Below are 24,561 nucleotides of genomic sequence, written 5' to 3'. Positions count from 1 at the left end.
CACAAATTATGCATGCGGACATACACGGTGCAGGAGTGCTCCAATGCTACCAGACATTATATAGTGTAAGTTATGACAAAATATTATTCTGACCGTGGAAGTCCAAAAATGGTTTCAAGTCACAAAAGTTTAAACGAGATTATTATTTTATGTGTTTTATGATTTTTTTTTTAGTAGTTTACTATGTGTGTTCGTTTCATCTGGTGGTTTGTTCACTATAAATATCACCAGTTCTTCTGGTGAGCCTAACGTTGGAGCATAATGTATCGGAGCATGCGATTTAGCGATCATGTGTTGACATGGACTATGTTCCTTTAATTTCCAGATGAGCAAGAGGCAGTGCAGAAGAGAACCTTCACAAAATGGATCAATTCTCATTTAGCCAAGGTAAGTGTGAGTTTCCATCCATGCAGTTCACTGCTTTCTTTACTTAACTAACCTAAATCACTTATAAACTATCGGAAATGTAATTTACAGGCTGATCAAACTCACTTAAAGCAACCTGTCAAACTTGTCATATTTATGTAGCTTCTATTTTCAAGCTGCTGACCTGTCAGATCTGTAAAAGGAAATGATTTTTGCCACGTGACAACACCAGCCTTTATAACACTGCACAAGACAAATGAATTTATCCAGTTAGCTGTAAATAATGACATCGTTTACCAAGATGCTTAAGCACTCAAAACAAAATCCTGTTTAATGAGACTGGGCTGTTGTTTTACAATTGGTCTAATGAAGGGGAAGGGACAAACTCCACATACATACAAACCTGTGATTCTTCAGGTTAGATCAGACAAAGATCAGTTCAGTTTTAAAGAATCAAACTTGGAATATTTATAGTCAAAGTGAAATGGATTTAAGGATTAACTAAAAACTGGCGTTTGAGCTATGTGTTTGTAGTTTTTTTAGCGTTTGTGTGTCTTCTGTTTAAGAGTGCGTAAGTATGTGTGTTGGTGTTCGGCTATTCATGTACTCTGTGTGTGCGTCGGCGTGTGTGTGTGTTTGCGGAGAGGATTGGCAGGGACAGTGATGCAGTGTGCAGATGGAGAGCAAGAGGGTGAGGACTGTTCCCTGCAGGCCGTCGTCTGCTTATAAGGTTCATGCATGTAAATTACAAGGGCCTAATGCACAACAATAACACATGCCCACATGCTGTATTGCATCACAGTGGGACTGGAATGCGTCAGGAGCTAAATTAGATTGCGTCCGTTGATGTACTGCATACCAGAAATTACTCAAAATATAAATAACTAGCTGGGAATCTTTATGTAACTGCAGATGACACAGCAAAATGTGTAGCATGGGGCAACGCTGCTTGTTTTCAGTCTGGGATCTGGCAAAGGATTTGGTTTAGAGGGGGCCTTTTGTTGAGCCTGATCTGCCCACGATAGTTCAAAGCTTGGCTTCTAAAACTTTAGAAGAATCTGAGTAATGTGGTGGGCCAGAGTTGGGACGCGCTGTTGGTCTATTCATCATTATTCATGCACTGCGCTCAAGCTCACACACTGCGCATACCAATAGGACTAATGTAGCATAAGCCACATCATGAAAGCCATTTCACACAGTCAGGTTTGCACTGCAAGCAGCTCCTGAGCAACCGCCTGATTTACCAGAAGAATTAACAGTGGCGACTTTTCTTCTCAATTTTTTTTTTTGCTGTCATGAAAAAATTCTACATAAAGATTTGGTGCACTCGTGTATAAATATTTAAGAATCGCTTTGAATTAAATTAGCTTTTTATAGATGAGTGTTGAACAAAGTTTATCAAAGTTTGAACTTCCTCGAGTTGTCACACTTCCGTTCAGCCTTTGTGCCCATTTCCTCTGATATTGTGTTACTAAGCAACTTTCCAGTGATTCTCACTGTTTTTCCACTGCTAAGCGTTTGCTGATAGCGCAGTAATTTTTAAGTTTCCAGGGTACGTGCGATTTTCCAAACTACAAAGGCTGCTTTATGCTGAAGGGCTGCTTTTTCTTTTTATCTAACAGAAATAGAATAGATCACGACATATAGATAAAACTCTTTAAACTTACATTCCTAAAATTGGGTCTCATACTTCAATGTGGATATTAAGCTGCAGTGTTGAAGGAACAATGTGCATTTTAATTAGGTTGTATAAAGAGGTGAAAAATCACAGGAAAAACCCAAATGGTGATCCCACGCAGTGTTATACTGTCTGGGCATTTACTGAGATTTTTCATTTAGATCATACAGAGCTGAGCACAATAAGAGATTATCTAATGTTGTTTTGTGACAAAAAGACAAAACAGTACATGCAACCAGTAACAAGACAGTAGCTTGCTTCTTCATGCTGCTTTGCCCCAAATAGGCAGCCAACAGCATCCTGTCATGGAATATGTTGAGTTGTGAAATGGCCCGTATACAGTGCCAAATAAAGAATTCCCATGGTGAGCTTTGCTTTTAATTACAGCTTCACTGTGCTGAATAAATAAACATGTGTTCTGGTTATTTATTCTGTGCTGAACGTGTAAAACAGTACGTCATAACGCTGTCATTCATGTTGGAGAATCTGCAGTTCTGTAAAAGTGTGGATATGTTATCAGGAGACAGTAACCGGTTAGGGTTAAATGAGTACCATCGCCTCAGGACTGGGCACCAAGCCACTGCTGAGGAAAAGGCACCATCTTTTCAGCTGCAGGGAGGCTGTGTAGTTGTTGCTAACAAGCTTGTTTCTCACAAACAGCCTTTGGTTTCTCCTCTTTGCTGTAATGTGCTGGTATCCTTCGATATGCCAGACTTCATAGTGTAATGGTTTAGCTTCTAATTACTGCAGATTTTCATGACATTTTTGCTTCTGCACATTAAAACCGTCTTCTCTCCTCCAGCATAAACCACCACTGGAGGTAAATGACCTGTTTGAGGACATCAAAGATGGGGTGAAGCTCTTGGCACTGCTTGAGGTCCTGTCTGGCCAAAGACTTGTAAGTATTTATTTTTTTTCAGGATCTAGGCATAAATTATATGAATTTACATTCATGTGAAAAAGAAAGATTGCACAGGACTTTCAATTTACAGTCCTGTGAAAAGCTAATTACGCTCCATGATGCAGGTGCCTTGTAACACCTTTAGAAGCAATAACTTTGATTGCTTTCTCTATGATTTTATCATCTCTCACTTTGTTGTGAGAACATTTTGGCCCATTCTTTTAATCCTGCTTCAGTTCAGTGAGGGTTGCAGACATTCTGTCTGAAGGTACCACCACAGCATTTTAGTCACCTTGAGGTCAGGACCAGTGCAACACCTTGATGCTTTTATTTTTAAGCCCTTCAAGTTGTAGATTCGCAGATATGCTTGAGATCATTGTCCTATGATGGAACCCATTTTCGGTAAAGCTATAGCTGTTGGACAGATGGTTTCACATTTGACTCTAAAATACAGAGGAGTTCATGGCCACTGTACTTCAAAATTAAATACTGTGTTTGTTTTTATGTGATTGTGGGCAGAACTCTTCACTTTGGTCTTGTTTGTGTAAAGAACATTATTCTAAAAGTCTTTTAGGTTGTTCAGATCCAACTTTTCAAACCTAACCTGTGCTGCCATGTTCTCGTCTGACAACCATTCTGAACAAGCCTTATTTGTTTAGTCTTTCTTGAATTGGGCCTGTAGATTCTGAGTTGTAGCTCTTGGATGTTCTGGGATTTCTCAGAGGATTGCATGGTTTGACCTTGGGCTGAATTTGCAGGGAAGTCCACTTCTGGGAAGTTCTGCATGTTTTCCACTTGCAAAAAAACTTTCTCATTGTGTAATGATGGACTTCAAATTGCTTCAAAATAGCCTTATAACCCTTCTCAGACTAATGTTCAGCAACAATTGCTTCTCTTATGTAGTTATTAATGTTTTCCTCCTTGACATTGTATTAACACGCATCTGAATGCTCCAGACCTGCAACCTGCCAAAATATGTGCTTTTACTGGGGTGGTCACACTTGCTGATAATCAGTTAATAAAGTGGATTTGATTAGCAGCAATTGACTGCTACTTACCTTGTAATTAATATGGAACCACTAAGCGTGTACTTAGGATTTTACAGGACCATACAGTATGTGGGGTTTTAATGTTAATGTTCTATTCTGTTAAATGAAGATGCTAGCAAAACCTACGTAATGATTTATTTTGTCCTGTGTTTAAAGCAACAAGCAAATCTAGTAGTATATACTATACTGTAAACTTAGACAACTAAGTTTCATTGAAAAGGTAAACATTTAGTCGTGGATTACTGTACAAGGACTTAATTTTGATCTCAGCCTCCCCGCTGTGAGGAGCTGTTAGTACTACAGTGCCGCTATTTCACTCTCTCCTGACACAGAAATACAGAAACACACACACACGCGCTGACCCAGATTCTGTTTTGCAAGTTCTGATTAGACCTGTCTTGATACAGACTTCCATGTCATCTGTAAAGCTGTTGGTTGGCAAATGAGTCATTCACTCTTTTCATGGTGAACAGTGTTTGAGGATTTCACTTACCGCTTTGGTCGTATTAGATCAGCCAAGATTTTAATATAGACAGATATGATTGGTTCTAACTCATGCTTTAAAGCTTGGGATTGTACTTTTTTTTCTCAAAGCAACTTTGGCACTCTGCTGTTAATTTATATACGAAAAGTCCTGCTAATTCTCACAGACCACTCCCTGTGTGTTACAGTGAGTCAAGGGTAGCTGCAAACAAACACAGCTTTTGTGGGATTAATAAAGTTATCTGAATCTGAATTTTACAAATTAGATGGCAGATGGTTGGATGAAGATATCCTTAACTTTAATGAGCTAGCTAAATTTTGACTTTCTGTCCTTTCTGTCTTAAGCCTCGTGAGCAAGGCCGCCAGCTGAAGAGGATCCACTGGGTTTCCAACATCGGCACTGCACTCAAATTCCTCGAAGGCAGGAAGGTAAGCATGCAGTCATAATGACAATTTGACCTTTCACAGTAAATTTTGTCAAGTATTTTTCTTCCACAACTGAATATAATACTTGAAATATGTGACATGTCTTCAAGAAGTCAAGGTATGGCTAATAACCCCCGAGAAAAAGCTTTTGATTGGCTATTTGGTTAGTATGCATGAGGTAGCTGCCGGTAGAAAATGCACTACGTTTAGAGAAGCAGGAAACGGGACTTCTTGATTACATAAGCCATCTCTAAATCTCTTGGCTCTGTTGAAGCCTGTGTCCCACTTTCATTGGAGTTCCCTCAGGACTGAGACTTCTATTGTTGTGATCTCTCTCCCATCACGTGTGGCTTCAGTCTGTGTATCGAGGATCACCGGTCAGTCGCCAGTAAACGCCCTGTGTGATCATATGCTGTATGCATCCTTTTCTTTTGATGCACGATGTAGACTATGCAATGCTTGGATACAATCATTTGTTTTCTATAAATGTAGCCATTAAGCTTTTCTACTGATGTGTGTTTAAAGCATTTTGACTACACCACTGATTACTGGTATGTTTGGCTCCCTAAATTCCAAAAGCAGAGATGCGAACATGACAAATTGTAGCAGTTCTTCAATGCAGGGTTTGAAACGCTGTGTTGCATCTGCTTTCGCTTTAACCTTTAGTTGAATACTTTTCTTTTGTTCATCTGGTTGACTCTTCATTGTGGCTGTTTGTGCCTTCTGCCAGTGACAATACTTAACTGCATCAAAGACGTGGCTTTGATGACTTTGAACAAAAAAAGCTTGCAGATTTCTTTGGACTGTGTAACTGAAAGGGTTCCTTTGGGTTGAACGTCTCACTTCTAGACTGCCTAAATATGACTTAACTCTCATAATAACCTTTCGCTTGGCTTTTGTTTCAGATCAAACTTGTTAACATTCATGCAACTGACATCGCAGATGGCCGACCATCAATTGTCCTTGGGTTGATATGGACTATTATCCTCTACTTCCAGGTAATACTTAATCTCTCTTTAAATCCCAAAAGTTTTATTACATTGTCTCTCTCCAAGGTGAGTTGCTCTCCTGCAAGTAACACCCTCTGATCATTTTTTATGGTCAACATTTAATGTATTGCTAATCTTTATGCTGTCTAACCTTTACAAAGGACAAAGTATGTAAGTCAAGCAGCTTAAAGGTGATGTTAAAAATTACAGATGCAGGGAAATCTCAAGACATGCTGCCATGTTCTCCTTGTTTTCTCTTCTTTTCTCTCAACTAGATTGAAGAGCTAACCAGTAACCTGCCAGCCCTTCAGGCTCTATCCAACAGCAACTCTTCTGTGGAGAGTATTACCAGCTCTGGAACAGGAAGCCCTCCAATGAAGAGAAAGGTGGTCAACAAATTTAAGGGCAATGCCAAGAAGGCACTGCTCCAATGGGTGCAGTGTACAGCAGCCAAGTATGTCACTTTAAAAATCATCATCATGATATATATCATATCGGAAAGGTTCGTGTATGCAAAGTCTGCAAAATGAACATTTTCACATTTTTCTTTTTTAAGGAATTTTGGAATTGAGGTGAAGGACTTTGGTCCCAGTTGGCGTGATGGCGTTGCATTCCAGTCAGTGGTGCACGCCATCAGACCTGACCTGGTGGACATGGAGGTGGTACGGCGAAGAAGCAACAGGGAGAATTTGGAGGAGGCCTTTTCACTCGCAGAAAACGAGTTGGGCATTCCCCGTCTGCTGGATCCAGAAGGTGTCCTTGACCTTTTCAACAGCTCGCATTAATTATTCCAGAGTTGCAGGCTATTCTTGCAAAGTGGTATTGAGCATGCATGCTTAACTGTTGAGTGTATGTTTGCTAGTGTTTTAGCACAGGAAATTGTGCTGCTAAGTTGTGTGGTGGAAAATACCACCTTACAGAGGATTAATATTCTGTGCTATCTGTAGCTCTGAGTTTCAGTCTGTGTAGAAGCAGTCTGCAGCAGCTCTGCAGTCCTGTCTTCTGTAGCAGAGTCGTGATGCTTTATTGCAGCTACACATTGAAATGCCTTTGCTTTTACAGGAGCTTGACCCCGTTTTCTAGAAACATCAGGTCAAGGATGGAAATGAAAAAGACATGTATAATTAGCCGGCAGGCCTTGGGAGAGTTATCCTAAGGACACAAAGTATTTATGTGCCATACTGACTTAATACCAAAAGTAATGACTATGTCAGATATCCTCCTCATCAGAGCACATTTTACCTTTAATACTGACAGGATTATTAAACGTCTCAATATATTTGCATCCATTTTTAATATGATTCTTTTTGTATTCTTTCAACAAGTGCAGTGGACAATGTTTATGTTAATCTGCAGATGTGGACGTAGACAAGCCAGACGAGAAATCCATCATGACATACGTGGCGCAGTTTCTGAAGCACTATCCGAACCCCCATCATTCTGAGACTGACGGTCAGCAAGATGAGGTAGCTAACCCTAAATTTATCATTTATTTTTCAAGTGTATGTAGGCAGTGATAGTTTGGGGTAAAATGGGGATTAGAATGAATGTGTAACTACATACGTTACTACATTTAAATTTGTACTTAGTGCCTACAGTTTTTCCAAAAACTGCCGACATACAGAGAACAGTCCATACTTAATGAAAGTTGCTTCATCTGCTGCTGAGCAAAAGTTTTGAATAGCTGTGTCTGCTTATATGTGATTCTTGTCATTTTATCACATAAAGCTTAAGTGAGATAAAGCAATCATTGCATGATCACAGCATAAATATAATCATCAATATAGTTTTCCATCAACATGGGCTCATTTAATTTCGTTCTTTAATTTATTTTTTGTGCACATTAAGCTGCTTCTTGGCTCAATTCCAACTTTTGCACTGTCAGTGCCAGTGCTCCAGGTGAGCGTTCAGGTCACGGCGCTGCATGCTTCCTGTTTGGAGTGAATGTCCACTTCGATCTTGTTCCATTTTCTATCCACTTTATTTCTTTTTCCCTTGCTGTTCTAATGCTTTTATCACATATTTGCATCTCTCCGCTTTCCTGGATAGTTTGGTCCCCAAGATATAGAGCAAATGCTTGAGGTATGTTCAACTTAAAAGACTAAATCAGAGTTTCTAACAAGATACTGTCTGTACACCCTTTTCTTCTACCTTAACTTTTAAAACTATTTAGTCCTTAAATGTAGAGGTTGTGTTTGCGTGTGGGTCTCTTTGCAAGTTGAGTCTTGAGTCTAATCTTTAACTGTGTGTGTTCGGCATGTCATTTTTACTTGAGATTCCCATTGGCCTGCTTATAATGAAAGAGATTAGGTCTGTTCCCAATCTAAGCTGTATGTGTGCTGATTGTGACAGAGAGAGGAGCGGAAGATGCTGAGAGAACTAAAGGTGTTTTTAGATCAGCTGGAGAGAGATGTGCTCCGGGCCCAAGGAACAGAGGGAAGCCTTGCTGACAAGTACCAGGTTAGTGAGGTGTGGCAAATGGACTGTAGCATTCTTCTTTGGAAAACTCATTTAGCAATGTGTGTCTCCTTTTTTTAGGCATTTAAGAACTTCCGTGTCCAGTATGAAATGAAGAAAAAGCAGACAGATCCACTCTTACAGCCAGTCCAAAAGGATGGCAAGCTCTCTGTGGATCAAGCTCTGGTCAAGCAGGCCTGGGACCGTGTGTCTACCAGGGTAATTGTACTGCATGAATAATTCATTATGGGCCACATAGACAGCAGGAAAATTTGTGATAATTAACCACACATGAATTAAATAAAACCTGATGATTAGCAATAATCATTCTTTTTTAGTTGTTGTCCTTTTCTTGGCTAAAAAGATTGGATTGATGCACTGGAGGCTCTGAGAAACACCAGTCAGGGTTCATCTATTTACTCGTTGCCAATGAAAGTTCAGTGGGGTGCAAGCGGTTTGTTCAGAGGGGGAGGAGATGGGAACAGAGGCGATTTTGTTCACGGGGTGGTCTACTCCTCGAGACCTCCACAGCTTGTCTAGACTTGCATAACACTCTTTTGTGGCCTGATTGCTTGTGACCATGTGGAAATGTTATGCCCAGCATAGCCTCCTGTACGGTGGGATCTTGCTTTGGTAGAGTGGTTTTGTTTAATGAGTGTCAATTGCAGCTGCTCGACTGGCACATCCATCTGGACAAGTCCCTGCCTGGGCCTCTGGGAGTGATTGGCGCCTGGCTGCACAGAGCCGAGATGGCTCTGAGAGAGGACATTCCCATCCAACATGCTCATGAGGAGACAGCCAATGTTCTTCACAGAAAACTAGAGCAGCATAAGGTAGCATAGCTTACCTTTTAGCCTTTACGTGTTGTGGGGTTAACTTTGTTTTGGACGGTATGAAGAAACAGGCGCTTGTTTAATTTTGCAGGAGGTATTGAAAAGCTTGGAGTCCCACAGGCAAACCTTTCAGCAGATCCACAGGGACAGATCGGTGAATGGGGTACCTGTCCCACCTGAGCAGCTCCAGGATATGGCAGAACGGTAAGATCTTTGTCAGGATAAGTGCATTTTTCTTTACCGTTTCATGATTTCTTTTTTTGCACTTTTCAAAATAATAACAGACCATTTGTTTAATTTGCAGGTTCAACTTTGTGTCTACATCATCACACGCTCACTTGATTAAGCTGGAATTCTGGGAAATGAAGTATCGACTGATGGCATTTCTTATGTTGGCTGAATCAAAACTCAAGTCGTGGATCATTAAATACGGCCGACGGGATTCAGTTGAACTCCTCTTGCAAAGCTACCTTGTAAGTTGAAATCATAGGAATTGTAATCTGGGTTTTTAAAAGACATCAAACCAACGAGCGTTTCTCTTTCTGTTTCAGACATTCGTTGAAGGCCACAGATTTTTTGAGCAGTATGAGACAATCTTCACAGGTCTCAAGCAAGCTGCAGAGGTTTATGTTAAATCTGACAGTTCAAGTAAGTCTCTTTGCATTTTTATTTCTAAGCTGCTTTTTTATTTGTGCATACTATATGCAAGTGTTTTAATTTGGGCTTCTAGTAAACAGACTTACTGTTGATTTCACGTTACAGGGTCTAAGACCTGTAACAGAGGTAAGTCCAAAAACAGTCCAAACTTTGCCTGATCCTGAGCCATTTCTGTCTGCAAATAGGGGGCTGCACTTCTCGTTTCTCTCTCTTTAAAATCCCCAAACTATGAAATCATGCATAATGCATGCAGTAACAATAATTTGAATGCTTTTTTAGCATGATTTTTCTGACCTAACACACCAGCATCAACCATGAGGCCAAATCATCAGCGGACATAATCAAATGCTTTGTATACAGGTGGCAACCATGTAGATTTTGGTTTAACTGAACTACTGTTTCTATTCTCTGTTTTAAGTTGATGAAGCAGAGGGGGTGAGTAAATTCCTCAGTGATACCACAGCTCAGTGGAAGAACCTGGCTTTGGAGGTGCGCAGTGTACGGAGCATGCTGGAGGAGGTGATCGCTAACTGGGAGAAGTACAGCAGCACAGTGGCAGCTCTGCAGGCTTGGCTAGAGGATGCAGAGCAGATGCTCAGCCAGTCAGAGAATGCCAAACGTGTAAGTGCATTCAGATAATAGAAAAAACAATATTTTCTGTACAATTTATGTTGATTTTTTAAAAACATGAATAGAAAGAAAAGCATATTTTTCTCTTTGGCCAAGGAGTGTACAGTTAAAGTTGTGTTGCCTTTTGTATTTTTCTTTGTTACAGGACTTTTTCAGAAACTTCTCCCACTGGATCCAGCAGCACATGGACATGAACGATGCCGGGAACTTTCTCATTGAGACGTGTGACGATACGGTCTCACGGGATCTAAAGCAGCAACTTCTGCTGCTGAACGGGAGATGGAGGGAACTGTTTGTTAAAGTCAAACATGTAAATGCAACACACTTTGGAACAACACATTCACCACCAAAAAATATCGAATTGTACTTATTATCCAAACAGCTGCAAGTTTTAACGATTTGGACAAAAATATTGTGGTATCTTTTATTTCACTTGCAGTATGCAAGAGCGGATGAGGTGGATAAATTGAGGCAAGACTACCAAGACGGGATTAATACACTGAAGATGTTCATGGATGCAACCAATGAGAAGATGACAGCTCCTATCCAAGTATCTTTTCTAAATTGCAGAGCCTTTGTCCAAGATGTTGAGGTAAATCTGCTTTCTCAACTTAGATAAATCCTTATGTATTCTCTATTATATGATATATCATAATTTTTTTCAACTTCCTCTAGGAAATTAAGCACAAATTGCCAGCTATGGAAGCAGCTTGTAAGGCAGCAAGCCGCACAGCTCAGCTGTTAACCAAAGACACTCCACAAGAGGAAGTTTCACAGATGATGACTGTGATGGCTTCAATCAAAGAGCAGCTGAGTAACGTGTGTACAAGTCTATATAGATTACATGGCCTTACTTTAATGTGTGATTAAAATAGAAATCCTGCTGCTTAACACCACTGCATCTTACTTACTTTATTAGCTTTTTTGCACTACTTTGTATTCCTGAGCAAAGGAGGTCTTTAAATGAAATCCAAGCTGTGAGATTTAACCTCTTAGATTTTCTAGCCAATGGTTTATTAAAATTAAATCAAGAACTGCCACTTCCTACAACATCAAATGTACCATTTTTATTAAGAAAATAAAAGCTAAACTGCTTTTTTACTCTAATAGAACATTTTGTTTTTACATACTGACATTTTTTTAAAAAAATCATAATGGATGGATAACCTGTATTGAACTTAAGGATAATGAAGTTTCTTATGATGAAATATTATTACCATTTCTCTCCTCCAATCAGATACGGGAGAGATGTTTGCCTCTGCTTCGGGAGTCTCAATCGCTTTTACCTCCACTGGAGGAAATGGAGAAGAATATCACAGGCTTCTACCAAGCTCTGGAGAAGGCTAGTCATATCACCAGCACCACCGACTCGGAGGGACCAGTAGACTTTAAACAGAAATGCCAGGTGAGTAACTGTGAAATACACTGAGGCATTTTAGTAGTTCGGATTTCGAGCAGATTTATGTATGTTTTAGCCTAAACTAACTAACCTAAGCTAACACCCTACCTGTCATTTAATTCTACAGGAACTGGCAACCTTCACACATAGCTGTAAGAAGTGTCTGACAGTAATAGAGAAAGACCACCAGACCATCCAGAAAATAATGAACAGTAGTAAAACCCTCGAGCATATGGATATGGGTCTACTGCAGAAACGGGTAGCAGACCTGCAGACCTCATCACAGGTAAACATCAAGACCTGCTGTCTTCTCCACCGTAATCAGTGACTGAATTATTTTAGCACTAAAAATGATTTGTTTTGTGCCTAGAACTTGATTAAAGAGTCCACAGAGTGGAGAAAACATGTGGAGGCCAACAGCAGTCTAATGAAGAGATTTGATGAGTCACGGATAGAGCTGGAGAAGGTTCTTAAAATGGCACAGAACTTTCTGACAGAAAGAGGCAACCCAGAAGAGCTGCTGAAGAAACACACTGTGAGTGTACTTTGCCAGATTCAGATGTTTTAGATCGTTCATATCAGTTTATGACAGTATACACGGTATTGAATCCCAGTGCAGTAACATGTACAACAATGAAACAAAGTATAGTCTGTGCAAAGTGTTAAACATGATGAGCAGTTATGGGTTTTTTCAGGAGTTCTTTGGACAGCTCGACCAGCGGGTCTTGAACACTTTCCTGAAAGCTTGTGATGAGCTGACAGACATTTTGCCGGAGCAGGAGCAGCAGTCACTGCAGGAAACAGTTAGAAAGCTGCATAAACACTGGAAGGTTGGTGTCAAGGATGTTTAATCCATTAATTTAAAATGTTTTCAATCTCAATATGACTTTTATAAGATAGTAGGAAATTCTTAAAATGTACTGGAATGACTGAAACTCTCTCTGCAGCTTTTCAAAAAGTTGGTGCAAACAAACTGTGCTGCTCAGAGTCTGACAGCTTTGCTGTTGTCTTTCTCCTTTTTCAGGATATACAGACAGATGCTCCCTTTCATCTCCTGCATCTGAAGGTGGAGGTGGAAAGAAGCAAGCTGATGTTGTCACTGCAAGAGTGCCAGGCAGAGCTGACCAGGGAAAACCGCCACCTGGCTAGCATGGGGAGCGAAAGGCTCATTAAGGAGCACAGGGTAAGCACAGTGTAGATGGCTGGCTGGCCTGGTTACATGTATTGATTAACTCAGTGTGAATCAATTCACTGCCTCGCACAGTAAGTGTGTCAAGAGCTGAAGCTCTTTCCTGTCACCCAGCTTAGCAGCATTTTGTTTTGCCTTGGATTTACATGCATTTTCTGCTTTATATAAATGGCCTTCAGGCCTTCTTTAGGGAAAAGGGTCCACAGTCTATATGTGAGAAAAGGCTGCAGCTGATGGAGGAACTTTGTCAAAAACTCCCCGAGGGTGACCTGGCTCACCAGACCTTGGAGACGGCAAGAAAGGACTTTGCTGAGGTCCGGGAGGAGATTGAGAACACTCACCAGAAGCTAATGCAGCACCAAGATAAATGGAAGGAGTACAACAAAAGGTGCAATAATGTTATAAAATTAGTCATTATGATTCATTTCTTTCAGTGTAAACACTTTCTGTAAATGTCACATACGCACATACTTTAGAATTTAACCTCGTGTTTTGTGGCGCTGCAGCAATAAAACTGTGTGTTTGTCATTGCCGTGCAGTGCCACACATTCCTGGCATACCCGATGTAATCATGTTAACATTTTTTCATTCACTTGAGAAAAAGAACAGTAGTTGTAGCAGTTACGAGTGTATTCAGTTTTTGGTGCAAAGATCACAGATTCCAAATTATGTCCATCCATCCATTCTCCTCCACTTATCTTTATCAGGGTCACGGGGGGCTGGAGTCTATCCCAGCTTCCATAGTGCATCTGATATTTAATTATATATATATTTTTTTAGAGAAGTACTCATTTTCTGTATGAATTTAAAGTGCTGTTCAAGGTTTTCATGAGATTTGTTTTTGGTGTCAAACAGATACGCTGAACTTTCCTGTTGGCTTATATCTAAAGAAAGCCAACTAAGGATGCTGAGAAATCGAGCTAATGACCCCAATAAATATGGCACGGTGAAGGCTACCATAACGGTGAGTTAGTCCTCTTCCTAAAGTCCAAACTGTTTACTTCCTTTCCCACTTTCTTCTGTGGTGTGTCACATCTTCTCAGTGTCGTGTCTGAAGCTGTTACTGTATAAACACTCCGGGTCAGGTGACTCTTGTCCACACGGGTCGTATCACACTCTGTTGTTGTGTGCAGGAGCTGAGGAATGATGCAGAGCTACAGGAGGGGAATCTTGGCTGGCTGAAAAGCCGTATGGCTGTACTGATTGAAATCTGTGCTGACAGCGATGCCCAGAGGCAAGGAAGTGCACTGAGCAAGCTCTCCACTGATTTTAAGGGTCTTCTCGCTTCTCTGTTAGAGGTAAGTGATGTTCTCACATGTTTTTATCTTAAGGTGCCAAAAACAATTAAAATACCATACAGTAAAAATAAACTGTGAATACAGATATAGTATGAAGAGTGTGAAACTCATTTTAGTTAACTTGCCACATGCAACCCAGTTTGAGTTGGACCTACTAGTCTTTAACAAACCAGTAATTTATTCAAAAATTAGGCACAAATACTTCATATGTAGATCTAAATCACAGTCATATTTTACTTTTTAACAGAAAAACAGTTAAAATTGGGATTATAAATGATTTCCCTCCAATTTTAAGATATAAATTTTCATGCTGTGCAGTCATCCTCTTGACAGGATGGCTCTGGCCTGTGGACCATATAAGTGAGACCACTGAATTTTATCAAAATATCTCTCATCAGCTACAGTCTAAGATATGAGTTATTAAATATTGTTACAGTTGACATCATGAAACTGACATTTTCCAGCCAACAGAAGCAGACAATAGCAATATCCAAGCGTAAGTATTGTTTGTGACAGCGTTGCGTTTTCTCTGATGTCTTTAATCAGGCTGAGAAGATGGTGCTGGCTGTTGGGGATTGTGTACAATTCAGAGAAGAGGTACAAACTACACTGGAAGACCTGCTTCAGGGGCAGAAAGAGGCTCAGGCTGAGGTTACTAAAATACTGGACTGCTCAACTGCTAGAGAAGCCCAACAGATGCTGCTTGTTCATCAGGTATCCTTAGACCAAACAAATAATTCCACATTACCGTGCTTTGGATTTTGTTTTTGCTTGATTTTCTTATTGAATTTGACTCTGATAACCAAACAATTTTAATGTTTCCCAATAGCAACTATTAAAACGCCTGAAACTAAAGAGGAAGGATGTTCAGCACCTTTTCACCAGAGGCCAGCAACTCCAGGCTGAGGAAGGATTGGGGGAGACTCTGCAGCAGGACCTGCAGAGTTTAGAGAACACACTTAGCAAAATGGAACAGAATATGGATTCACAGGAGCAAAGCCTTGAGGTGAGCAGTGTTTAAGACTGATCTGAAAGCAACGAAAGCTATTGATACACTGATACACTGGCTAAAGTGATGAAACAGTGTTTTTGATGCATGCTTCTTCACCCACTAAAGTCATAAAGTTCTTTTTGTGACACTGTGCTCTGAATAATTCTGGTGAAATGAGCATATGGTGTGAAAAGTTATTCCCAGGATCTGAGCTTAATCCTGGTGTAGTGATCAATTTAGCAATTGTATTATTCAATTCAATTTAATTCAATTTAATTCGATTCAATTTGTATAACCTAGTATAAGTATAAGTAAGGGTTTTACGCCCATAAAACCATATTAAGAAATATTTGGGGGAGGAGAAGGAGGAAGTAAAAAAATGGATTTTATATGCAAGTAAGAGTATTTTAAAATTAACTCTGTAAGAAACTGGAAGCCAATGTAGCCCTGCTAAAACTGGAATGATTTGTTTTTGTTCATTACCTTCATATTTCATATAGTTCTAGATAAGTTGCAGTCTACTGAGAAGGTGTTTTTCAGAGTCATGGCAGGAAACTTCGTACTTTGGCGATAATCCTAAGATGGAAGAATGGTGGAACCAATAATGGTTCAAACCAGAATCTAAAATAAAGCCCAAGACTTTTAATTTGTGGCTGTACTACGTCAGGTGATGTCCCCAACTCATGAAAAGGCAGATCATGTTTGGTTTTAGGGCCAATTTAAAAAAGAAAATTCCAGTTTGTTTCTATTAAGTTTTAAGGCGTTTATAGTCATCAATTTGTTAATGTCAAGTGCTAATGAGATGAGTAGATCAAACATATATCTGTGTATCATCTGCGTAACTACGGTAATGAATGTTATCATATCACGTAAGGTTGCCAAGTGGAAGCACGCATTATCGCTCCACTGCTTTGCTCTCATATTATTTTGTTAAAGTGTGAGTCAAAGTCAAAGTAAACTTTATTGCGTAAGAAGTTTTTTCTGATGATAGTCAAATTGTTCATTTTCTCTCTGCTCTAACTGACTCTCTACTCTTGCGTAGTCCTCAGTATTGCTCAGTTCAGCATCTGTTGTTGTGAAGTTTGAGGCCTTTTTTATTTCTAAGCTTACTTTTATTCACAGTGCTTCCCCTTTATGTGTTTTTATATTGTTTTGCATGTTTACTCTCTCCAGGACTCTGACACAGTTACATTATACTATATATTATATAAGCTAATGTGTGTTGCTGCGTATAAATAAATGAATGAAGTAAGTAAAGGAAAATGTTATGTATAGAGGATTGAAAGGTCTGACTGATATTTTCTAATGGAGTACTGTTCTTTGAGAAGCATTACAGCTCTAAGGATGCCTCGCTGCAGTGAGTCAGATATGTTATTCTTAATGGTGCTGCTATTTGTGAGATGAGGGGTTAGTGTTGAAATGGAAATTTAAGTTCAGCCTTTTTTATGCTAGCGGTTATACTGATAATCAGTAATGTAAACACTGATGAATTTAATGTTTGTGCAGTTGCTGCCTTGTATGGTGTGGTTTTTGTCAAGTGTTAACAGTGCTGACTCATCACCCCTGCTAATAGGTGCAGACGCTATGGTGTCATTTGCATACATAATAGTCATACCGAGCAGGTTTGGTATAGTGCCGTGTCATTGTGTTCTGTTAGTGTGATCTTTACGTGTTTTTTCTGCCACTGGGGGATGATTATTATCTTGCAACAACATTTAAATATGAAGGTTTGATAACAGCACTAAACACAATGAATGGATCTAAAAATAATGCTGATCTGACCTTAATGAGTTTGACGATTGTCATTCCCAGGTCACACTGGCAGCCTGGCAGGAGTTTGACAGCCAACAGGAAGCAGTTCATGAGTTTGTTAACAAAGCACGCTCAACAATGGAGAGAGACCTGAACTTCAGCAGTCCAGAAAGTCTGGCAGTTGAACTTGATCAGGCCAGAGTAAGTCTTCTTTTTTAAGTTAAAAAACCAAACAAATAAACAAAACCAAAAAATATCTTTTGGTTGACTCTTAACATTTAAACTGAAAGGTATGGGTTAGATAAATACTGTAGAAAACTATACTAAATGTTGCCATTTTGTGAGCAGGTGCTGCTGAAGCAATGTGAAGCAAAGGCCTTACATATGAACACATTGCTGAAGAGATCAGCAGAAATCCAGCTGGGCCCCAAAAACAAGACTCTGCTTTTACAGCAAGCCCGCTCTCTCAGCGAACAAGTGGATAAAGTAGAGTCTGGGCTGAAAAAAGAGTAAGAAAATAGATTCATTGATTAAAGCTTTTATTTTGTTCGGAAACACACATACGCATACACACATTGGTGCATTTGAGAATGTGCTGACTGACATGTGCAGTAGTAAATTTAGCTGTCTTACACCTAACATGAATATCAGGCATTGCTTGCAGCTAAAAGTTATATAATTTATCATTTTTACTCCCCCAGTGTCAAAAATCTGGAAGAAATGAAAGACCAGTGGGATCAGTTTGGAGCTGGATTTGAAGCCTTTTCCTTATGGATATCTGAAAAGGAAAAACAGCTGGATGCAATGAAGTCTTCTACTTTGCCTCTGGAGGAACAGATCGACACAGTCAAGGTACAGTAGTGTGTATTATAACGCTCCAACCCATTAAAACCATAAAACCAAGTAATATTAGCCAGCAAACAATAACCACAAAGCCAAGACATTAAAGTTAAAATCGATAAGGTGTCTGAAGAGGCCATTGGAAGCAACAGTGCAATATTGCTTTGCCCATCAAGACTGTCTCTCTCGTTGACACCCACAGCAACCCCCTGTCTTTAATAAGATGAGAAAAAGAGCTACTCATGAAGTCTGTGGTTTGTATCTGACTTCCTCAAGCTGTCACAGTTTTGACAAATTTGCCTTGAGGGTGAAACTTATATTTCCTGAAAAACTGGAAGATGGCATTTAAGGCACAAAACCCCAGAGAAAATATTGGCCGTTAGGATATATTGGGCAACACTTGAACAGTTTAGTAATGGCAGAGGTTAAGTATCCTAACAACTTTAACAAGGGGCCAAATTGTGATGGCAAGATGGTGTCAGAAATCTTTATAAACTGTATGCTGGCTATCATATATGTGCATCAAATACACATTAGATAGAAGATTACTACATTTGAGGATACACACATCAGATCTGAATGATGAGACATTAGAAATAGATTGTGATCTGATGACTCACATTCGAGCATGTATCGCCATTAATTAGTCACTTATTACTTTTAATAAAAGGCACACATCGTCTATTTATTATTAATTTGGGATTATAAAAATGAATGCCTTATTCTGTCTGACTATGTTTAACAGCTACTAGCCCAACAAAGAGCTTCCTTGCTAATTAGTCCTTACTGAAAAAAACAGTAACTACTGGTGATTTAATTGTGGGCAGGACCTCTTTTTAGATGGAGGAACACTGATTGAGTCATAAAGATCTTATTTGGACTTTATTACAGTTTAATTGTCTTGCTTTTTCAGGCTGTTGCGGCAGGACTTCAGTCTCGAGCGGAGGTTCTTTCTCAGCTGGAGACAGACTCCCAAGCCCTGGCTCAGTTTGTGTCTTCGGGGGAGGCGGCTCGCATCAAGGCTCGTTTGACCCAAATCGGCAGGTACTGGGAGGAGCTGAAGGAGAGCGTTCAGCAGCTTGATGGACAGCTGGAGGAAAGCTCTTCTCACCAGCAGAAGTTCAAAATGAGCCTAGAGGAGGTATATATTCACTGACTGATACTGCTGCAGTAACAGTGGTATATAGAAAAGATTAGAGACATAATAATTAATGGAGTTAACCGGGTCTTAATTTTCTGTCAGGTACAAGCATCTCTTAGTGAACTGTATACAAACCTGGAGCATCCTATCAAATCCTGCACCTCCTCATCAGAGACCTACAAAGCCCTTCAAAACCACATGGTATTATTTCTTTCTACAATTGCTCATTTTGCGAGTTAACTTTAAATACCAGTAATGGTACTAGAGTGCAGGTTGAGGCTTTGTTGGTCACTGCCATGTGTTATTATTCTCCAGGATGCCTGTCAGTGTCTGGAACGGCTGAGAGGAACCTTGCTGTCGCTGTCGGCTGGCGCCCGTCGACTGAGTGACAAAGAGCAAGCAGAGCGGACTGTGACAGAGCTAAACACCACCTATGACCAGCATGTACAGGAAGCAAAGGACAAACAGAGCACTTTGGAAAACCTGCTCTCCCTTTGGCAAAAGTATGGATTACTGTATGTAGCATAGTAATTTTAAAAGCTTTAGGATAAAATTAAGAAATGCTGATAGTTACATTTGATATGGACAATAGACAAAACAGAGCCGTGTCTCCCTTTGAAGCAAAGTGCACCCAACTCTGTAAATAAATCTTACAATTCCAATGTTTCTGATGTCCTTCAGGTATGAGAAGCAGCATTCAAACTTTGTTTCCTGCTTGGAGAGAAGTGAATCTGCGTCCAAACCAGAAAGTCCGTTCCTGTCAGCAGATAAAGCCAAGCTCCACGGCGAGATACAGGATTTGCAGGTACAATTTATACAGACACAGTTTAACTATGAAACAGAATTCAATTAATAATATATTATTGTAACAACATGGATGAATACTTTTTCCTTGCAGGTCTTGCACTCTGAGGTTCAATCCCTTGAGAGGGCTCATGCTGAACTGGCATCTTTGGGGACATCATTGTATCCCACTGCAGAGGGAGAGAGAGTTAGTCAGCTGAAAGATGAGCTTGAAACCCTGCAGAGGAGATTGCATGTCCAAAATGAAGTTCTCCCTCGAAGGTACAATGAAATAGTCTGACTGCAAATTAAATTTTAAAGCTTGTCTTGCACTAACTAAATTGTGGAGTTACCATGGAGCCTTTTTCTACTCCAGAATCTCAGAGCTTCAGAGCCACCTTTCACTGGTAGAGCAGTTTGACCAGGCCTTGCTTAAATTCTGCCAATGGAGTGAGAACATGCTCTCAAATCTTCACTCATCTCCTCAAATCAATATCGGCAAACTGCAACCTGCTGCAACACAAGTAAAGGTAAGAACTGAAATGTTTTTCTTACATTTGCATCCCTAATACACCCGTGGCAAAGACATGCTGAAAAGACAGGTTTACCTAAACATTGTTAAGCCACCCTTTAAGACACAAAAATACATCACTTTATCTCTTAACTCTGGTTAATCAAAAGAAAAGGACTCAAGCTGTTCTTGCTGTGAGGCAACACTGCTGACCATTTTACCACCATGCCAACTTTTCCATTTACTGAATATCTATTGATGCTGCTATCTGTCTTTATTGAAGTATAAGATGCATACCTTTTCTGTGTAGCGCAGGGTGACATTGTATGTCTATTTGATCTTAAAGTCACAACCACACATACATATTAAAAAAAAAGGAAATCAAATCAGTCAAATATTTAAAAAAAAATACAAGGTGTAATCTTGAACACTATTAAAATTTTTCTTTTGAACCAAATTTAACCTGATTTTTTTTTCCCTTAATTTACTATTTAGATGTACTTCAGACATATTATGGAAAAAGTTGAATTCAAGTCTCTAAAATACCCAAATTTTGCTAAATTTAGATGTAAACCCCCAACCCCGAAACAGATGGCCACCCCTCCTTGAGCCTGGTTCTTCTGGAGGTTTCTTCCTGTTAAAAAGGGAGTTTTGCTTTCCCACTGTCGCCAAACAGTTTTCTCTGTTTTCTCTGTATTATTGTAGGGTCTTTACCATACAATATAAAGCACATTGAGGCGACTGTTGTTGTGATTTGGTGCTATTTAAATTAAATATGAATTGAACTGAATGTAACATTCAATGGCCTTTTTTTAAAGGCTATGACTGACAAAACCAACATGTTTTTCTCCAAGATAAAAGGAAATAGGCAGAGGAATTGAGCTTTCAGAGCAACAGCTGATTCTCTAAAACTTGCATCTTACAGGAGATGCAGGGGGCCCTGCAGAAGCAGTCCAGTGTGAGAGAGAGTTTGGAGCAGCAAACCGAGAAGCTCTGTCAGTTCTGTGAGCCTGGTGATGCACAGCTCCTACGTAGCAGAGCAGACAGCTGTCTGCAGCCCTACATGGAGGCCCACAATATAGCCGAGCTCCAGTTGGAGTGCCTGGAGAGGCTCGAGGCTTTTTTGCAGACCCACAGTGTGGTGACTGGAGTTTTGCGGGGTCTGAGACAGACTGTTGAAAGTGCTGGGAGCTGGGACCGTGGAAGAGTGGAGGAGCTGCAGCAAGAGCTGACAACTATTGTCCCAGACATTAGTCAGCTCGAGACTCTAGCCATCAGTCTGGACAGCAGTCTATGCAAAAGTCATCTTCACATTGGTGCTGATGAGGGTTCTCCTAAGTCATGTCGCATGCTGGCGGATTCACTTAGTGTTGAGCTGGATGCAGTGAGGAACTTGCTTGGTACTAAGCAGAGTGAAGCAGAAGCCCTGGGGGCTCTGTGGACTTCATTTAGACAGCGGAAAGAGCAGCTTCTGAAAGCCGTGGAAGATATTGAAGAAAAAGCAGACCGTCAGAGCCTTAAAGAGCCCAGCCTGCATGGCTTACAGCAACGGTAAAGTATTCCAGCAATATCTGATGTAATTCAAATGTGAAGTGGTGAAATTGACAACTGAACATAGTCAATAACTATACATATTATCCCCCTGTGTGTCAGACTTCGGTTCTTTAATCAGCTAGAGGATGAGCTCCAGTCACACCAGCATGAGGAGCAGTGGCTGAGGGACAAAGGCAACCAGCTGGCTCAGAGGGATGCAGAGTTGGCTGGAGAGGTACTGAGGGAAATCAGCTTGCTAGAGACTACATGGGAAGACACCAAGAGGCTCATTGCAGAGAGGTACAGAAGTAAAAGCAATGGGGATTCCTTCATTCTAACATGTTTTTAAGTGTGTTTGAGTGTCTTTAAACACATTTTTCTTCAATTTACTGTATTTTCCAGTTAATTTACAGTTAAAATGAAACGAACTCATTTCCGTTTGACAGACAGGAGCAGTGCAGTGTCCTTACTGAGCTTATGAGAGAATACCAAATCCTGAAAGCCTCCCTCAGCAGCACTATTGAGAGTGCTGAACCTTTGCTTGAGATAAGCTCTGTTCTGAAGGACCACGAGGAAACTAGGAGGTCACTAACCAAGGTTGGAACAAAATATATATATTTTATATCGCTTTTAGGAATTATGCTTCTATTCTTTTTCTTATATTGAGGTTCAAGACTACATTGTGTTACTTAAGTACTTTGCTGTCTTTACTTCATTTGTAGCATGAAGCAGTGAAGGTGGATCTGGCTGCCAAGCAGCATGAACTAGATCAGTTTTCCAGCAAAGGAAAACAGCTGGTGACTGAACTAAAGAAGGTCCCCGAGTGTGACTCTCAAATGATGAAAAAGGATATGGAGACACTTGTTGACCAGTGGTTGGATGTAAGCCTGACTTTAAGAGTTCATTTCTGAAGCATCAATGTTATGCCTTGTTGTTAACAATAAAGTTCTCTACTTGGGTTTTTTTTTTTTTAAATCGGAGAAAAAGACTGGACTTCTATCTGTGTTGTGTCTATGTGTTAACAGAGAGCTTTGCAAGCTATACTCTGTGTAAGATGTACAACAGAGCATAAATTTAATCTACTGTGGATTAAGGTTTACTGTCCACCCAGTTTAATCAACAATGGTAAAGTGTATTCCATTTCCCAGGTGTCTGAGAGGGTAGATGACAACATTGATCGACTAAACCAGTGTTTGGGCCTGTGGGATGATGTGCGTAAAATCAATGATGATATTGAGAGCTGGACTGGCACAAGTGTGATTGAGCTAAATGAAAGCCTGAACAACCTAAACAACAGCCAGAAGATATCAGCAAGGCTTACAGAGTTGAAGGTACAGTAAGATATATGATGTCTTGGAAAACTGGCAAGGATTTGTTTTACCTGGGTTTGGTTGTTGTAGGTGAGCTTGTGCGTGACATGCTTTTCTCATTCGACAACGCCACAGGTGGAACTTGGCGAGAAGGAGCAGAGACTTGAAGCCCTGCAAAGTAAAGTGGCAGAGTTGAAGAAGTGCAGTCAAAACCAAGAGACTCCAGCTAAACTACAGGTACTAAATACAACTCTGGTTTATGGTGGGTCTGAACAAACAAATATTAGCTCAAGCGCTGCAGATGAACTGGTCTTTCTTCAGTAAATACTGTGATTGTATTAGGTGTTGGAGAATGACCTGCGCAAAAAGATCTGCACTGTCCAGAAGCTACATGAGCAGGCTAAGGGAAATCTAATGGACTTCAGTTCCCAACGGAAACAGCTTGAAGACTACATCTCACAGATGTCTGCATGGCTAAAAAGTATGGAAGATTCTCTAGTTTCTTCTCCAACTGGATCAGATCCTGAGGACATATGCAGAGTGAAGGTACAGTCTAAATAATAAGCAATTTAAAATTATAGCCCTTACAAAAAATATTGATGGTGAATGCAATGTGTTTCTATAAATTTGAGAAGTTACAGTGATAATCAAAACTACATTTTTAACATGTTTTTTAGGATCTCCAGAAGGAGCTGCAAAATCAGCAAGGGAGTATTGACTCCACCAGAGAAAGCCTCAACACGTTGTGCAGAAAATATCCATCTGAGGAGCTGGCTGGTTTGGGTTCAGCTCTCACTGATCTTATCAAGACTTATGAGTCTGCAAACCAGCTTTCTGCAAGGACACTTGCCTCACTGCAGAACGGTCTTCAGCAGCAGTTCAATGGTAAGAAGGCTGGCTGGATAAAAATGTACAGGTATACTGCGTTTTAATGGGAATCCATGCTCGGTGTAAACTTTTATTATTTTATTAATTGTTTAGATTTCATTCTGTCTAAGTCTACACCTGATGTTAATTCTCTTTACCCCCAATTCCTCAGACCTAGTTCAGGAGTTTCATCGCTGGCTTTCAGAGCAGAGGGAGATAGTGAAAGAATGCTCTGACCGATCAGGAGACACTCAAATTGTGGAACGCAAACTGCAGAAACTGAAGGTACAGTGACTACTACCACTACAGTAAATAATCTTTAATCTTTCAATATATAGTAATAGTGAAGACTTTAAAGGTTTTGAATAGGTAAAAATCATAAGTAGGTGTCACTGATTCAAGATGTGATCAAATACAAAATTGCCACTTGTATTCATAAGTTTTGGCATTGACTAACAGCCAAAGAAGTGTTTTTAGA

General features: G+C 40.1%; 1 protein-coding gene across 1 annotated transcript in view; it reads left to right on the top strand.

Moving 5' to 3' along the window:
- Positions 1-3,061: 3,061 nt before the first annotated feature.
- The window catches only part of syne1b (spectrin repeat containing, nuclear envelope 1b), a 65,855-nt gene continuing 44,355 nt past the window's right edge, over positions 3,062-24,561 (top strand). Inside the window, exons 1-47 of the mRNA XM_080294180.1 lie at positions 3,062-3,070; positions 4,823-4,906; positions 5,809-5,901; positions 6,168-6,346; positions 6,449-6,645; positions 7,249-7,358; positions 7,741-7,791; positions 7,942-7,974; positions 8,245-8,352; positions 8,431-8,568; positions 9,018-9,182; positions 9,274-9,386; positions 9,487-9,655; positions 9,734-9,830; positions 9,945-9,965; positions 10,258-10,460; positions 10,615-10,779; positions 10,909-11,061; positions 11,145-11,288; positions 11,707-11,874; positions 11,996-12,154; positions 12,239-12,403; positions 12,564-12,698; positions 12,893-13,051; positions 13,237-13,445; positions 13,913-14,021; positions 14,191-14,355; positions 14,902-15,069; positions 15,185-15,361; positions 17,159-17,299; positions 17,447-17,607; positions 17,800-17,950; positions 18,852-19,079; positions 19,182-19,280; positions 19,395-19,582; positions 19,761-19,884; positions 19,978-20,144; positions 20,239-20,392; positions 21,299-21,924; positions 22,027-22,206; positions 22,353-22,503; positions 22,629-22,787; positions 23,055-23,237; positions 23,352-23,453; positions 23,559-23,762; positions 23,894-24,101; positions 24,256-24,368. Of these exons, the coding sequence (XP_080150306.1) occupies positions 3,062-3,070; positions 4,823-4,906; positions 5,809-5,901; positions 6,168-6,346; positions 6,449-6,645; positions 7,249-7,358; positions 7,741-7,791; positions 7,942-7,974; positions 8,245-8,352; positions 8,431-8,568; positions 9,018-9,182; positions 9,274-9,386; positions 9,487-9,655; positions 9,734-9,830; positions 9,945-9,965; positions 10,258-10,460; positions 10,615-10,779; positions 10,909-11,061; positions 11,145-11,288; positions 11,707-11,874; positions 11,996-12,154; positions 12,239-12,403; positions 12,564-12,698; positions 12,893-13,051; positions 13,237-13,445; positions 13,913-14,021; positions 14,191-14,355; positions 14,902-15,069; positions 15,185-15,361; positions 17,159-17,299; positions 17,447-17,607; positions 17,800-17,950; positions 18,852-19,079; positions 19,182-19,280; positions 19,395-19,582; positions 19,761-19,884; positions 19,978-20,144; positions 20,239-20,392; positions 21,299-21,924; positions 22,027-22,206; positions 22,353-22,503; positions 22,629-22,787; positions 23,055-23,237; positions 23,352-23,453; positions 23,559-23,762; positions 23,894-24,101; positions 24,256-24,368 (7,185 nt within the window). The remainder of the gene's footprint in view (positions 3,071-4,822; positions 4,907-5,808; positions 5,902-6,167; positions 6,347-6,448; positions 6,646-7,248; positions 7,359-7,740; positions 7,792-7,941; positions 7,975-8,244; positions 8,353-8,430; positions 8,569-9,017; positions 9,183-9,273; positions 9,387-9,486; positions 9,656-9,733; positions 9,831-9,944; positions 9,966-10,257; positions 10,461-10,614; positions 10,780-10,908; positions 11,062-11,144; positions 11,289-11,706; positions 11,875-11,995; positions 12,155-12,238; positions 12,404-12,563; positions 12,699-12,892; positions 13,052-13,236; positions 13,446-13,912; positions 14,022-14,190; positions 14,356-14,901; positions 15,070-15,184; positions 15,362-17,158; positions 17,300-17,446; positions 17,608-17,799; positions 17,951-18,851; positions 19,080-19,181; positions 19,281-19,394; positions 19,583-19,760; positions 19,885-19,977; positions 20,145-20,238; positions 20,393-21,298; positions 21,925-22,026; positions 22,207-22,352; positions 22,504-22,628; positions 22,788-23,054; positions 23,238-23,351; positions 23,454-23,558; positions 23,763-23,893; positions 24,102-24,255; positions 24,369-24,561) is intronic.

The sequence above is a fragment of the Astatotilapia calliptera genome, chromosome 19, assembly GCF_964374335.1.
Source record: "Astatotilapia calliptera chromosome 19, fAstCal68.1, whole genome shotgun sequence".
NCBI lineage: Eukaryota > Metazoa > Chordata > Actinopteri > Cichliformes > Cichlidae > Astatotilapia > Astatotilapia calliptera.
Note: the sequence above shows the minus strand (reverse complement) of the source record. Positions and strands in the feature narration are given on the sequence as shown.